This window comes from Larimichthys crocea, chromosome XI, assembly GCF_000972845.2.
Source record: "Larimichthys crocea isolate SSNF chromosome XI, L_crocea_2.0, whole genome shotgun sequence".
Lineage (NCBI taxonomy): Eukaryota > Metazoa > Chordata > Actinopteri > Sciaenidae > Larimichthys > Larimichthys crocea.
Window position 1 is genome coordinate 9,952,223 of NC_040021.1, and position 17,628 is coordinate 9,969,850.

Sequence of the window (17,628 nt, forward strand, 5' to 3'; positions counted from 1 at the left end):
ACCTGAGGGTGAGCACAGCGCAGCTGTGTCAGTATTTATACTTCCAGCTCCTGATGAATTAATGAGCCACAACACCAGCAGGTTCCATATAGCAACTCTGGTGTGTGTGTGTGTGTGTGTGTGTGTGTGTGATATTGTAACAGAGCCAAACTGTGGCAGATCTCAGTGTAAGACTAATTACTCAAAGCTTACACACCACTATCTAGTATAGTATAAACAATACTTACAAAGTCATACAATACACTTCCAGTTCAAGCATGTACAGTAATAACATCTCTAAGTGTGTGCCAAGTGAAAAACGTTGGCTGGTTATAAAACAGCGTGTGTGTTCATGCATCATTTCTTGCTATTTTCATCTGTGAGTTGGATCACATTTCTAAGAAACAAGGAGATATTGTTCTCTTGTGTAATATTTCCTCTCTTTATAGCTTTATTCCTTGCATGTTCTCCAATTTCCCTTTCTCCCTCTCCTCTGGGTGAACCACCTGAATGTTGTAAATGTGATGGGAAGTGATGCGTCTCTGGGTGTCTGGACAGGCAGCCAAAGAAAAGGCCGCTGTCTGAAGCCGGGGCCTGGATTTGGAGAGTGGGCTTAAAAAATTCATGGCACAGACCCCTTAGTGTGGGGCAGCCTTGAATGAGCTTCATTGTCCCCTCGTAAAACAGCTTCATAGTGTTCAATTTACTGTATAAAGAGGTCGTAACTCTCTTCGTGACATCCTCAGACTTAATGCGGAGGAGTGGCGCTGTTTTCTTGTGGGTGGCAGAGGATGGGAGGGATTTTGTTGTATTAAGTGTGGGTTTTGAAAGAGATGTTCCACCTGTTGTTTCTGAAAGTGTAGGGAGTGGCAGCGGGTGGAATTAAAGTAAATAAATCTGAGTAATGTGGGAACGACGCGGAAGTAAAAACATCAAGATTCAGATTAGCAACTCAGACTACAAAACCAGATGTAACACACAGTTAGACAAATCACTGACTGAAGATAAGAAGAACAAGTGAAGCTCATCAAAGAAAAGCATAGCAGTATCTTGCTCACATGTTCACTGTCAGTGGGAGAATATAGCTTCGATAATATAGATTGAGCACTGTTAATAAATGATCAAAAAAGAGGGATGTGTGAATGTTTTTCTCCTGTTTTTTTTACCCCTCGACACTATCCTGACAAAACCGTGCTCCAAAACATCATGAGCCAGGAAAAACAGCCCTGTGTTCAGCTTTGTGCCGGTACACGTTTTATCTAATCCAATGGGTCTTGAAAAATTGAAATGGCCCTGAGATCTTGATCTTATTGAAGCGGGTACATTTTGGTGGAATGGTCAATACATTACTGGCCTTTTGTAGAATGAAGGCTATAGTAATTGTTTCTGATTCATTCCTTTTATTGACTCATCTGCTCTATGTGGTCCTTCAAAGTTGTTGTACCGTGTGTATATCAGGATCCTAACATGTATGCTTTATGGTGTTTGCAGGTGAATCCACATATCTGGATGACCACGGCCCCCCTGCTCCAAGAGTAAGTCTTCCTCTCTCCATCTCTTTCTGTCATTTCACATTTCACTCGCTCTCTTCTTTTATCCCCTTTTCACCTTTTTTCCTCTCTGATGTGTCTCTGATGTGCTGGCCTGCATTTCAAAGCCAGTTCAGTCCGGTCAGGATAAGGGTTAGGTCTGTGCGAAGGAGCTGCGTGCAAACTCAGTCTAAATACCAACTAGACCTGGCTTCAGTGCTACAGTAAAAGCTCTCACACACACATACAGCGCTGACACAGGGGCCTTGTATTCATCCAGCTGCATGTCTGCATGACTATCTCTCCTCTGTGCTCACTCTTTCTCTCCCTGCCAACTTCTTTCTTCCCCCCGTCTGCCCCTTGTTCATTATCTCCTTCTTTAATCGATCGCCATCTAATTTTCACCTCATTCCTTCCTTATTTAATACCCGTCTTCATCTTTTTGACCTTTTTCCCCCCGTCCGTTCTGACGGCAGAGTGGATGGTGTGTTTTTCCTTTCTGGTTTGGGGTGCAGCATTTAGCACATAGCTAAGCTGAAACTTCATCCAGTTTGGTTACAGGTTTGTTTCTTGGTGATGTGAGCAGCTGTTAAGTTAGGTCACATCTGGGCTTTGTTTGTGAGTTATGTTTACTTTGAAAAGCCTGTTATGGCCACAAAGCCAAACGAGGCAACCACAGTGCATGTTTCATACAGATAACAATGAAGTGGTATTTATATGAAACTAACTGTGGCTGACTGGAATATTGTGGTGGGGTTTGTTGGAATTTGCTTGATACCAGTTTTATTTTTCATGGAAAATCATTAACTGAAACAAACCTGTATGTCTGACTTAGAGCAGGCTCACAATGCCAGTTTGCTTCATAAATACCGATGCCAAGATTTCTGTGTCATATGCACTTGCAGAAATTTAATGGAAGTCTAATAAAGCACAAATAGTTTCCATCATTTCCCATCGGAAACATAGCTGAGTGAAACAGCTTGACTGTGTCCTGAGGCAATTTTGTATTCCGAATATTTACATTATTATATAAACACAGAAGCTCTGGAATTCATTTTGACACAGAAAAGTATGATTTTAATGTGCGTGTGGGGAGGTGGTCTCCAAGAAGCGGAGGGGACTGATGGAGAATTTACTTAGAAGTCTCCTTCGCTGTTGAATAAAACGTTTTTCCTTGCTAAAAGTTTTGGATTGCGTTGATAAAAATGTTGATACGCCCATGATGATCTTCAATTATTCCCGTTGGCACACAACAGTAAGCTTTACGAGCAGCAGCTGGTGTTCTGTGGAACTTTTTGCACCACGTTTTGCCTCTCGGCTATCTGAAGTACTGGCTGCTGAATCCTGAGACTGGTGGAGCTGTCGCTATGCGGGGCTTAAAAACCTACAGCAATCTACTATATAAATGAATCTTTATTTTTTATTACAAAGGGCCCCAAAAACCATCAATCACAGATAATGCAGTAAAATAAGTTTAGTAAAGATGTAGAAGTATCATCAAAATAAAATGTGGCAATTTCCATTAACAAAACAAAACAAAACAAACAATAAATAACCTGTTCTGTAAATAGTTTTATAACTCCTGATTAACCCATGTAATATTTCTTTTGCAAGGATATGGATATGGATAATTTTTTTTGAACATATATTGGATTAGATATGGATTAATGGTGTACTTGCTCATTTCTAATTATAAATGAATAACTGAAACTGAATGTGATTTGAAGTTGGTATAGTGAATGAGTAATACATCAATTTACTACCTTTTAATGGGCTTCTGTTTTATTGGAAAATATGAATCACAATTAAAAGGCTGCCACATCACAATTCATTATTTGCTTAAGTGATATAAATGTATATGAATACAGAAAGTAACTCTCATATACTCGTAGTTTTTTTGTTGTTGGAATCAACTTAATCCTTATTTTGGAAGCACCACCAAGTTCTCAAAGTTTTTCTCTACCTCCTTTCACTCTGGCTGGATGAAATCAAATTTTTGTAGCTTTCCAGGCTTCACTAACTACATACAGCCCGCACAGACGCAGAAAAGGCTGTCTGTGATTATGCGCTGCCCGTCAGCTTTGATTGATTCCATATCTGTTGTCATCTTCCAGACAGACGATGCTAATGCCATGTCAGTGGCAAGCAGTGAATCAACCGCATCTCTCATTATCTTTGTTGACGTCCTGCTGCAGCTGAGATTGATCTCCCATCGCAGGTCGCAGTACAGCGTGTGCACGCAGAAGGCTGAGGGTTCTGGTAAATGTAGGGAGAGATTAGAAATCGAGTTGAAAGCTCAACATAAATGAGAGCGTATGGAAAAACCACGCAGCTCTTAGAATAGATTTATGAGTCTTTATGCGTATGGAAACTTAACAAGATGCCCCCCGCGACTTATACACGTGTCTGAAACATGTTTTGAATTATCTCTTTATGCAGATCATCATCATTTTTCTAATATCTTAATTGCATTGAATCATAAACAGAACAGCTCATAACCATAGTTAGTCTTAGTTGTGAGCTAGTATTTCTCATATTTAAAAAAACAAAACAGAAGACATTTGCACTGCACAAATGCATGCACGAATGCACAAATTATAATGTGAGGTTATTGATTATCCCACAAAAGCATTTTGATCTCTAGTGCACTAAACAAGTGTGAAACATTAGTGCTGAGAAAAGGTTTCCCATTTCCTTCCAGCCACTGGAAATCAATTTATCTAATTCACATAAACATACTTGGACGGAAGCTGCGCTGCCACAGCTACTTAGAGCAGTGAGACTCCCTCATTCCCTCCCTCCTCCTCTAGGAGAGAGTGGAGATGAATGGATAGATCATTAATAAGTGACAGGGAGTGCTTAGAATCTCCACTGAGCCCTAAACTGAAACCTTAACATGCTGTTCTTTTCTCAGCCTGGGATGAGCAGTTGACTGTAGAGAGCAATGAGCAGGGCTATCTAAAACCAGTCAAGTGTAGGTTAGTGGTGGAGTGTTAGTGTGGGTTTTCAAGGAATTGCAGTAGGAAGATGGATTATTGTGTGTGCGTGTGTGTGTGTGTGTGCAGTGGTCCTGACATGTGGCAAACCAGGACATGTTCTAAAAATATCTGTAAGATGATTGAAAGTCGGAACTAGCGGAAGTATGTTGATTCTCGACAGAGATGGGTGGTCAGGCCGTAAAAACAGACACGATAATTTATGTGCGTTTGTTGAATCAGTGTCTGAAAACAGCATGAAGCGTTTGGAGGTCTGAAGTGTGTGGGCAGGGTGCTAGAAAAGAAGGACGCTGAGAAAGTAAGAGGAGGGAAAGTGGAAGAGTGAGCGTGAGAGAGAGAGGAAGGGTGCAGGACTACTCATCTCCTCAAAGTCTGCTGGATATATTGATGCGCCAGCATCTGAGCTGTAAATACCACAACATCACTGTGAGAATTAGGACTAGGACTGCCCAGATCAGACACAAAACAGCCCTGTTAGATAACGTTTTTTTTGCCTTGTGGATTGACTATTGACAGAATCCCTTAGTAGCAGACACTGCAAACATTTCTCACAGCGTGCATCAGAAACTTGAACTCTGCAGAGTCCCAACAACAATAGCACAAACCCGAAAGGTTGCCCTTTTAGTGCTGTCAGTGCCGGCAGGAGATTTGGACTTTTGATGGCATCTGTGATGTTATTCTTGTGTTAAAAACCGCCAGGCTGTTCGAGGTCTGACACAGTCATTTGTCATCATATCAGCAGGGAATGGTGTCCTGCGAAACGCTGCATGTGTTTTATCTGCCTCATTATTGTGATAAGCTGAGAAGTCTGTAGATACTTGGCAAACACTGAGGAATGTTGGACTGCTGTCCAAGAGAACCATCTCCTGTTTGTTCAAAAGTGTTTTCCCAGTAAAAAATGTCTGCCTATTAATATGAGGGTAATGTTTTTTTTTGTTTTGTTTTTTTGAACCTCTAATCTATAAAGTGACATCTGAAACTGTTTTCAGAAACAATATCTCATGTGCGATTGCATTATTTTAAGAGGACAGTGTTCCAGCGTTTGACACAAGCTGAAGCATGCCTGTCAACAAAACTTGTCTAATCTTATTTCAGCCCAAATATCACGTGCAAATTGTTTTTCCCGTACGCCTCCTCCTTTATCCTGCGGCAAATGTACCCACACATCTTATTTTCACATGGTGTCAAACCGGTTCAATCACTGATGACATCCAATAAATTGCTCTGATTATGGGAAAAATAAACGTTAAGTGGGAATCGATACAGTGATGACGTGTCATCAGACTGTTTTCTCCTCCAACTAGTCCTCTGCTCCATCTCTTTCTTTCTTCCTTTTACTTTGTCTTGCTTTTTTTCTTCTCTGTCTTTCTACTTGGATCTGGCAGTCAGAGAGGCCCACACTGTTTTTACTCAGTCTGTGTTTGGGTGGGATTGCTGCTTTTGGAGGAGACAAGACAAAATCAGCATGTGTGTGTGTGGCCACGCTGAGCTCTGTGGTGTGGAAACTACTGTCTGCAGCAAAGATGACTACAAATATTTCATGTCACAGTGGAGGGAGAAACAAGTAGGCGAAGGGCTCATATTCATCTGCTAACAGTCAGTCATTCAATCAACTATTAGAGTAGCCAATTTGTTCGTGAACTAACCACCCCGTTAATTCAGCCAGTCAGACTTGTTCCAAAACACACATTTTGTCCCTCACCTTGGGAGAAGTACAATCACCATTCCAGACTGGGAAAGCCGACAAGAATTTATCACTGCCGCATTTTCCCCCTCATCTGATTTACAGGAAGGATTTATTTGAAGTGATGATGAAGAGGGTATTCGAGGCAACACAGAACTGATCTGTCTTTGTTTTCTGTGGTAGCTCTGTATCACTTTTAAAAGAAATCATCCAGATGTTTTTTAAGTGACCTGTCTTTTTCTCTTCCCATCTTCCCGTAATTCTTTTAACTGGCCTCCATTTTCTGTCACTCTTGTTCTCACTGGTAAATGGATCGCTTGGATAGCCTTCATTCTTAAGGGGGCCACTTGTGTAAACCGTGTAGACCCTTAGGGATAATTGCCAAATTAGTGCATTCTTGCTCTCATGAGTCTCATGTTCAATACACAGTCAGCCTTAACGTACCACTCCTCGAAAGCTAGATTTACTGTACGATGGCCTGTTTTTTTTTATTTTTTAAAGAGAACAATGTTCTACACACTCACGTCCATGTTTTCTGAATCACCGCTGAGCTACTTGTTTAATTGGTGAGTCATGAGACGTGTAAATGCACACGCTGTGGCTTGTGTGCCTGTGTTTGTGATAACTTGCGTCAGTATTGCTTGCAGAGAGGAAGTCAGCAGAATCTCTGACTCATTGAGTTCAGCTGAAGAATAACTATCTGAGGAGGGAAAATGAAATAGTGTATGGCCTTACACGTTCTCTGTCTGTGTGTGTGTGTGTGTGTGTGTCTCTAAGCTGAAATAGAATATGTTGCGGGGTCAATTGAGTTCAGCCCCAGGGAGAGTTGATGTGAGAAACAGAGTCAAAGGTCAAAGAAAGAGAATCCAGAGTTTGATGAATGTATGTTGTATTTTCCCTAGTTTTCTTCTCTTTGTATCACTTTTTACTTTGTTTCTGTTCCTTTACTGCTTTTTATGGTTAGATTTGGTGTTACACACAATGGTTCTCTTAAATATGTGTTCTAAATACAATACCCACGACTAAAAGTCATATACAGTTGTAACATCTTAACATACTTGTCCTGAACACTGTTTAGACTAACATACAGCAAAAAAAAAAAACTGTTCAGCTTAATGTATATATCACTATAAACCATAAATCAATGTTTCATCTGTGTGTTTGCAGGTGCTCCCGTTCCCCAGCCAGGTGGTTTACAACCGTGTGGGGAAGTGCGGCAGCCGGACAGTGGTCATCTTACTGAGGTTACTGGCAGAGAAACACCAGTTCAACCTGGTCTCCTCAGACATTCACAATAAAACACGCCTCACCAAACATGAACAGGTAAGATAAACAGGAGATCAATTAAAAGATTCACTCAAGGTGAGAGGTCATGTGTACATGTGTCATTCACATAGCGGGAAGAAAATGGAAACCGTTGGATAGGGGATTTATTAGAAAACATGACTCATCTGCTCTGTGACAAATTAGTTGCAATTACTAAGGAAATGGAAACAGTTTCACATTCACTTCCTGAATAAGAACCAGTCCAACCCTTTAGTGCATATCAAATATAATATTATTATAAATTCAGTTCTTATAGTTGACAAAACAACTCACCTCCTTTTATTAGCTGGAGCACGGTCTTTATCAGATCAGGGGCTGGAAACATTTCCTTTTTTAATGCATTTCACTTGTTTTACTCATGTATTTTGTTATTTTTTATTATTTTTCTAACATTTGGGAATTGAAACATTACTAACATTAACCTATATTTATATTGTTTGGGCCCCTGTGGGATGCTGTGGTCTTTAGGATCCCACTTCTGAAGCCATAAAGCCGTAAATATCCAGCTAGACCTAAATCCCTTGACTTTCAGCAGATTCAAAGCAGCTGTTGTCAAATACTTAAAGAAACAAACAGCATCCCCATTGTACAGTAGGTACCACTGTATTAAAAAATAATAATAATTCGTAGTATTTTGCGCTTAACTGTGTGGTTACAGTGAACACAACAGCAGCAGGAGTTCATTCAGTGTTTGTCTTTCATTCAGAGTGTGAACAAGGCTGAAGAATAGTGAATATTATTTTTTATTATTTCCTGAAATATCTCGAGGACATGAGTGTTGGCTTTACAGAGGAAAAACTGCTTTCGTTTAATAAACCGCAGCCTTTTTGAAACACTAACAAGTTCTGCTCTGTGCCAGTCGGAATGCCAATGCAAATGCCTATGTGCACACTGCATTTCTAAATGGCACTAAACTCTTTTTGTGTTTCAACACACATAAGCTTTCTCCTCGGACTTTTTCCACTATTTTCATAAAACAAACAAATACATTTCCAACAAATAATAAGAGCTTCCAACTGCATAAGGATTGGATTTACTGGGCACTGTTTGTTTTGATTCAAACATGACTCAAACCATAGTTCCAAAACAAGCCCCGGTTTTGGCAGGATACCGTATAGACCTGGCCGTGACCAGATGATTTAGGTTCAGGCTCCTGTGAGAGCAACTAATAACTCTACTGAAGTGTCTTCATTAAGACAGTGGTGGAAGGAACATTCAGACCTTTCGTATAAATACGTATTAATACCAACACAATAAAAAATCCTGTTTTCAAAATTGGTCATAATTGGTACTGTCAACAAAATGCACAGATATGTTAAAAGTAAAAGTACTCGTAATGTGCAGTGGCCCCTTTTAGGTTTAAATATTTGTGTATTGTGGAAGTCTCACCAAGACAATCTTGTTTTTCCATTAATGTATTATTATTTGTGTTATATTACAATGAAAATAAACTCTAAACTTTATGTTATTTATTGTTATTACCCTGATAAATAACCACTGATGGAACATTGGTTGCATGTCGATAGAGGACAGGGGATTTAAACTGCTTACTACTGAATAAAACACTGTCATCATATTGTAGAAACTCATCATAGATTTTCTAACCCTAACAGTAACCATAGCTGCAAAATGAATAATAGAAATACCCTTGAAATGCTGTCAAATACAAGCATAACATGAATTGGAAACACTGAACTTTAATACCCGTAGCTCAGACTTGTACTAAAACGCAAACATATTGAGTTACTTTCCACTACTGAAATTATTCCAACAAGCTCCAGAGATTCTGTCATTGACCCTCACTTTTGACATTCAAGAAATCAAGGGCAAGAAGGGACACGATTGTCAGTAGCAGTAATTCCAGAAATATTTTGGTTTCTATGAAAACGGTGCAAAGTCAAGATTCCATAGGCATTACTGTAAGTGACATTTCCAATCAGTGCAATGGCTCCTTTAGTCATCTGGGTGACTTAGTGTGTGTGGGAGTATTGCAGCAATGACTCACATCCTTTCATGACGTTATTGACAGCATCCTTTAGTAATAAGCTACTTCTAACCACTTTTGAATGGTCAGCAGATGCTGAATATGTGCAACCATTACTGACCGATTTGATGTAAATGTTGAGCAAATATTGAAACAGTGACTTGTTTATCCATTCATCAAACTGTAAAACCCTGGCTACACACACAGTGGCAGAACACCATTAGATTTATTAATTCCTTGAACATAAAACATCTCTGTGAATGTCCCAAGCAATGCTCCTCAGAAAGTGTGTGTGTGCAGGGGGAGGTCTATTTAAAAGTGTATGCCTGTGCTTGTGTTTGTGTGTGATTCCAAAGTGCGTCTTTGTCTTTGTGTGTTTATTTGCATGTGTAGTTCTCTGCGTGTTGACTTATGCAGATACAGACGCACGTCGCCTAAGTTTAGAGATGCTGGTCTCATCAGTTGTGGTTCTGGCTCTAGACTGCAGTTTTTGGACCGCTTTCCAGCTGGCTCTCTCAGTAGTCCGCTAATGGGTTTGAGCAGGGTTGTTGCCTCGTGCATGGGATGCCAAAAGTTAAGGTGCCTTATTCGTTCTGGACCTTTGCAGAGCTTCTGCAGATTTAAGATGTATAGTGACCCAACTGTCCCTTTCAGCACAGCGGGAACAGGCTCAGTGGGAAAGACATTTCCTACAGAAAGAAAAAAACATCTACATAGTAAAAATGTTGACACAAACTATCAAGGCAGAAGATTTTTTGTTTTTTCTCAACTGTTCCTAACTACTGTTGCTGAGTTTACTAAGGTTTACAAGTTTAGACAAGAGTTCTGCCAACTTGGATCTTCTTGTTGATCTAATTATGATATTCCAGTGAAGCTAACAATGAGATTTTTGCTTCAATGCCATGTATTTCTACCTTCAGCAAAACCATATTCTTGTTGAATAAACATTCAATTCTTACTTTAGCAGAATAAAACTTTGCTGTAATAAATCAAGCGGAATTTATGTTGCTGTTTATATTTAAAGAGTGCCCAATAAATAAATGAATAACTTAAATAAAGAGCACACAGCTGAAAGTTATCTGAAACCATCAAATTTCATATAGTTTTCAACATAAGGGATTAGTCTGGCATCAAGTCCAGCATACATAAACTAAACAGATGTGGGTTGTTACATTACAATTTTGTTGCCAAAAAAGTTTTCTTTATGACTGAGTATGGTGATAAATCCTCATCTGCTTTAGCAGATTAAAAGAGTTCAGTTTATTTGTCAGTGTTCTACAGTAGACGGTGGTCAGTGAGCGCAATATCTGTTGAAGTGTACGCTTAAATATATTCACCACTTTACTTTGCCGTCGTGCAGCCTTAGAACCATAGAACTTCCAATTGCGCTTCCTACTGTATTATGCCTCAAGTCAGCTAGAAAGCTGCAGGTCAAACTAAAATCAAACTTCATGATAGATAGATAGATAGATAGATAGATAGATAGATAGATAGATAGATAGATAGATAGATAGATAGATAGATAGATAGATAGATATAGATAAGATAGGATAGATAGAGAGTAAATACGATAAAATAAAATATATTGTACAGAGGTATATAAAATAAAATATATTGTACAGAGGTATAAACTTCTCAGATATGGTGCATGCTTGTGTTTTACCGGCTGTACTGTAACTCTGATCTAACCAGGTGATCTGCGGTGTAACACAGTGCACAGCACAGGGTTAGTGCCAAAAAAGAAGGTTATCTGACAGCATGGTAAAGTGTCTGTGAAGTTTGACTTTTTTTTTTTCACACATGATGAAAGTGCTGCCTGTCTCCTTTCGGTGCCCATGTTAACCAATGTGGCTGTGGCAGACAGTGCACACCACAGAAGAAGCCGTTTGAAGCGATGGTTGCAGTAGGTCTAACAGGTGCACACCCGAGATTTAACGCTTTGCAACACTGCCACATCCTGTGTAACCTTAGATTAAAAATATATTTATGCTCTCCTAAAAATGCCAGGCAAAGGAGCAATTCATATTTTCACATGGGGAAAGAGGCTTTGGTGGATATGAACCATAGTCTGCATAAGTTTGGAGCATTTGTATACTTTACTCACCTGTTCATTAAGCTTATCTTGGAGGTTATCCATCTTCTTACCAGAACCTCACTTCCTAGCCAGGTACATTCTCAGCAGGCAAGGTACATATTCATCAAGGGGTGCACTGAAAGTCCCCAGGAGGTCTTTGCTGCTGGTCCAGTGAAATTCATCATATACCTGAACACTACAGTCAACAAAACAATGCAATTTGATTGTAGCTGTAGATGTAGAAAGAAATTCTGGGTAGCTGTTTTTGTTCAAACTCTGCACCGTCTTAGATCATGTTACTAACAGCAAAAAGCAAAATAAAATTGCACTCAGTGTTAGTGGCGAATGGGAATTTTAAACAGTTTCTATCCATCTACAGTATTAATCACAACTTAAAAAATCATGTTATGCTGATTTGAATGAGATCAACATTTAGTAGGTCTCATTTTTACAGTGCAGAAACGGAAAGACAGCATCTTTATTGAGAGCGTAACCATGTTCATGTGGGATCCTGTTTCCGCACTCTTACTGAGGGCATTAACCAGCAGACAGATGCTCTACAGCCACGAACCTTGAGTATCTGCATCACATAGCCACAGATACGCAAACACCAAAAAGTGCCTGGCCCCAGTACAAACACAGATTGTAAATACTTATTCCCTAGTAGCATCTCGCATCAGTTTACTTTTGCTCACTTACAGAGAATTAGATTGAATTGGGTGCTAAAAGAAGTTGAAATTTCTGGCTGCTAAAACTTTGATTTCAAGCCAGCAGTCTCTCTTTTTTTCTTTTTTTTTTTGTAAATGTGCCTTTTCTTAAATGTGGATATTTATTTTGGAGTAAAGCTCTTATTTCCTGTGAATTGTATAATAAGCAGATACACAAATTATATATGAGCAGTTGCTGAAATATCTGGGCTGGAATCTGAACTCCAGCGTCAGTCAGTTACATGTTTCTAGCACAGGTGTTAATTATTTAAGCTACTGTCATTTTGAATTGTAGACACATAGAGACAAATTGGATTGAGTTGAATGTTGGGCAGCAGTTGTAGCTATAGCTTTCTGTGGTTTTTTGGCTCTTCCTCCGTTTCCCCTGATGAGCCCTGTGTGGACGCCACGGGGGCTCAGGAAGAAGGGGGGTGGGTGGGGGTCGAGGGGTTGCAGGTATGCCTGGAATCTCAGAGTGTCCTCCACTTTCCCTCTGTCTCCCTGCAGCTCAAATAAATGAGCGTGGAGGGGGTCTGGCCAGACAGACCAGAGGGGTGGGTCAGAAAACACACACACACACACACACACACAAACTCACCAAATGTGCCAAATGTGCTGCACATCAAACTCCTTGCGGGGGAGGGGCTGTCAGGGTTTAGCTCTGGGCTAATTGGTCTGGACTAATAGTCGAGGGGGGGCAGTTTACAGAAAATAAACTTTGTTTCATGTAGAATTGAAATGGATTAATAGAGACAGAGGATGCAGGAGGCACCCAGAGTGGTAAAATAAATGCTACAGCGCTAATGAAAGTTTAAAATTGTACTTTTTATTGCAGGAGAGATCCACAGAAGGTGGAAGCAGAGTGAGTGGAAATGTACTGAGTTTACAGAGAAGAGGGAGGGTGTGAAGCCCAAATCTGACTGAGGCCTCAGATTAACTGACCCTGTGTACATAAACAAGTATACATATTACTGTTGCTATCCAAATAGTCCTGCTATGACGTAACAGGTGCCTATACATAGTTTATAAGAGCAGGACATTCAAACAGTTCCTCGGCTAATCAACGCTGTCCATTAGAACGATTTTATTTTTTTCAAAACGAGTCATTCAGTCCATTGAGACAGGACACGGCTGAATATGCACGCCAAAATCAGACACGTGATTCAGAAGAAATTAGCTCAGACTTTACAAAAAAAGACTGGCAACATTAAGGAAAACCCACCATCGGTATTTTGAAAATGATTTTTATGATTACTCTCACTCACATCAAGGCTCATTCAAACTGAAAGAAATATTTTCTCCAATTGACACCGTATAAAAAACCCTACCAAGAATCAAATGCCGAAAACATTAAGTGTGGATACCATTGAAGCATTTTTATGTGGCTGAAGGACCTTCTAGACCCCGTTTTATTCAGGGCCTCCAAAAGCAGCACGTGGGTCAACATAGTTATTCAAGACCTATCTTGATATGATGTGTTCCTATCACAGCTGCTAATCAAGCCTCCTCTTCTTTTTCCTCTACTTATATGTGTCATTTCCCTCCAGTCCCTGGTCTACAGTTTTGCTCTGTCTTTGGCCTCTGTTACTGTCCAGATAGAGACTCATTGAATTCCCCCATGCGCAGTATTCAGCTGTTGTTCATTATTCAGTTACGCTTACCTTTTTAAACATCTGCTTGACCACTTATCATGTGGAGGATTATCTTTTTATTTTTTTTACTTTTCCTAGTGCTTGCCTGTGTTTCCAATATAGCCTTTAAACATTTTATCAGCTTTTTAGGCTAGATGATATAGAGATAGAGCGTATAGAAGAGTTTTGGGAAGAGGCAACACCATCACTTGCCATATCAGTTGCCAAAACTCTTACGTCTCCACTGCTGCGTAGCTCCAGCTTCAGTTCACATCAGTAGTACCTCCAGATTGCGTGTGTGTTCCAATTAGCACTGGTGTTTTCTGATGGGAAGCCAGTGAGGGATCATGTCCTTTCTTTTGCAATACGCCCACTTGTTGTTTGAGGGGCCTGCAACATAGAGAAAATGATGCTGGAGAATAGGGTGAAATAAACTGAACTGTTGCCTGCTCTTACTGGCAGAAGAAAAGAAGAGTCTGGTGACAACATGTGTCACGGTTGTGGTAGTGGCAGGTGGCTGTCTGTCTGGTGGTCCACGCTCCCAAGAGACCAGCAATCCAGATGGCTCAGACAAGAAATAAAAAGAATAAGTCTTGCATAATTAGTAGATGCAAAGGAAAAATGAAAATAACGTGGGAAAAAAAGACTAAAGGGTCTCACAAGATACAGTCTTGAAACTATTGATCTCTGATACTTCTAGCACTTGGTCTGTAACTTTCAAGTCTTAATTTGTATAGCCTGGCAAATCTCACAAGACATGTTTAAGTAATTGCAATTGTGTGCTTTCTAAATATCCACACTTCTGACCCATTTGAAAGGTTCCAGTCAATTTCACCATTCAAGAGTTGGATAAGTTGATGCTTTGCAGATTGTTTTAAGGATTTTGTAGGTGGATGTAATGTAACATATAAGAGGAGAACAAAACAAGTTACAGTGCGTGCAGTAAATGATCTAAATCTTAGTATGCTGTATCCAGACACAACTTTAGGCCATTATTATGTGTTTTTAATATTTTAAAATTAGACAGCTCCACTGGTCCAGAGACATAACTTGCATAGTCAATAATTTCTTACATGCGTGGCAGGAATAACTGGATCTCACATACAGATCTATTTCAATATGGAGCTATTTATGTGAGGAATGATTGGGAATTAGGTTTCAGTTGCATGGCCTTCAGTCAAAGAGCTCATGCAAGGGACCTGCACTGTATATGGTACTACTGTGATGCCTTAAAGTTTATTTTGGCTACTGTGAACCTCTTTCTCCATGCAGACCTAGAAAGCCTTTGGGATGTTTTTTAATCTTTGCTAGCAGCAGAGGAAGAAGAAACCCTGAATAATTGCTCTAAAAATGTTGGCTTTCCTGGGAATGCCTGAGGGGAAACTAGATCTATGGTGATGGATATTGTTAGATGAACAAAACAAAACTTTTTTGAAGTGCAGTCAAGAGAGAGGTTGAAACTGTAGGCAGGTCAGTCTCTAGTGGAAGATTGTGCAAATCAAATCAAGGTGGATCCACAGCCAGATAAATATACAGCAATTGAATTTCAGAAATGGTTATGTGTTCAGTTCAAACAATCACTTGGGATGGAAATTCTTGGTTTTGTTTGACAAAACCTGAAGATAGTTTGCTTTTTGGCTGCATTTAGTTTTGTGGGAGCATCAGTGTGAGCTACACTCTGTTTCTGTTTTAAATCTTTGTATGTTGGAATTTCCGTATGCGATGGCTTGATTTTCCATTATGCAGTGGCACGTTTGAGTATGATCTCTGCTTGTCTCGGATGATTGTCAATGTTTACGGAAGATGCTGTGATTCTCACCTGTTACTCCTGTGTAACACGTCAAGTCAACTGTGTGTTTTGTTTTATTCAGGTGGATCTCATGAAAAACATCAGTAATATCCCTCAGCCATTCCTCTATACACGGCATGTTCACTTCCTCAACTTTACCAGGTACAGTATGGGTACTATGATAACTGCATTTACTGTAACTCTTAATGTTTGATGAACCAAGTTTGCAGTTTGTTGCAGATGGTCTTAATGTATATTTTTATTTGTCTTTGTAAGGTTCAGGATAGAGCAGCCCGTCTATATCAACATAATCCGGGACCCTATCAACCGGTTCCTCTCCAACTACTTCTTCCGTCGCTTTGGTGACTGGAGGGGTGAGCAGAACCACCTCATCCGCACTCCAGGGATGAAAGACGATGAGAGATACCTGGTGAGCCCTTCATTTTATAGAAGCAGTAAATTGTCTTTTTTTTAAATGTATTTGTGTATTTATTTCTCACTAACAAGAATGTCTGATACACCGAGGATGCTGTGGATTTGAGCTTTGCACTCTTCACTAACTGTGTTTTGAAATGTTTAGTAGTCTGGGAATCAAAACTTAGTTTCTTATTACTTATGAGTCTGTCAGTCATGAAGGCATGCGGGGGGGACTGATGATTAATTAGCTGTAGTTTTGTGGCCAAAGATTTGCACCTGTATTGGAGATGGGAAAGGAATTGGATCTGGTTCAGTAGATTTGATTTTGGCTGACATCAGTCACCTTTTTCTGTTTCATAGCCATGACACTGTGGCAGATTTATAATAAAGGGAATTGACGAGGCCCCTCGTCTATGAGCTTCTCTTAAGAGAATGTGATGTGCAGAACTGAGGAGCATATTTATTATGACCAGACTTTTTTTCATACCAAGTTACCTGGATTTTATGTCACCATACATTTTCTGTTTCTTGCTGCAATGCTGTTTGTGACAATAGAGAGTAAATAAATAGTGTGGTCCTCTTGTGAAGAGGTAATCTTATAAATAGCAGTAATAAAAATTGAAGAGAAAAATTAGGGCGGGGGAAAAAATACACCGTCTCTCTTTTTTTCATTATTTCGAAATAACACTAATACTTTCCTCTTTTTGTTAAGCTCTTACTAGGAGCAAACACAAAACCTATAAATAAACCAGCTTAAAAGAGGGTACCACAGTTGTTTACCATGTTGCTCTGGTCCCAAGGGAACCTGTGCTGAATTAGAAAAACTTTCCAGCAATATTATGTAAAGAATCAAATAAATACTGAAGCCTTAGCCATTTCCCCTCTATCTGCCTTTCATCTCCCTCCCAGTGCCCACAAGCCAATTTACTCTCATATGGACATTAACTAAATCAATGCCATGGATGTTTATGGTTTGAAATACTAATGCGTTTGCAGTATTTGACAGAGCTGCACAGTTATTTTATGTTGGAGTCACAGGCTTGCCAATAACAGTGCTTTAAATCTGTATCTGTTTTGATTGCTCGCCAGCTGGTTTCATAACCTGAAGCTCAGCTGAGACATGAACTGAAATGTTGAATACTAATTTCTTATTCTGGTATGACCTTGATGCACATTAATTATAAAGACGTGTACGCTAATGAATGATGTACAGAATAACATGTACTATGTTTATTACAAGAAAATAACCCTACTGACATTAATTTTTTTTATCACAGGTGACTAGTCGATAGTGATTAACTGATGTCAGCTAGATTATTGTTCACTGATCATCGATCTGTCCTAAATGTAAAAATATAAGCAACAGAACATTTCTTCAACACGGAAATATATTAAAAAACCACACTCTGCTCTCTTTGAAGATGTTCGACACGTGGTGTTGCTGGAGGGAAGGAAGGAAAATTGGCAGGCCAAGGCTGATTGATGCTAACCCAATATTTGAATCTGATTATG

The 17,628-nt window shown here is 39.6% G+C and overlaps 1 protein-coding gene across 1 annotated transcript in view; it reads left to right on the top strand.

The window, feature by feature from the left end:
• The window catches only part of usta (uronyl 2-sulfotransferase a), a 52,371-nt gene that overhangs the window by 26,657 nt on the left and 8,086 nt on the right, over positions 1-17,628 (top strand). The window contains exons 2-5 of the mRNA XM_010734712.3: positions 1,471-1,514; positions 7,356-7,511; positions 15,782-15,861; positions 15,976-16,129. Of these exons, the coding sequence (XP_010733014.1) occupies positions 1,471-1,514; positions 7,356-7,511; positions 15,782-15,861; positions 15,976-16,129 (434 nt within the window). The remainder of the gene's footprint in view (positions 1-1,470; positions 1,515-7,355; positions 7,512-15,781; positions 15,862-15,975; positions 16,130-17,628) is intronic.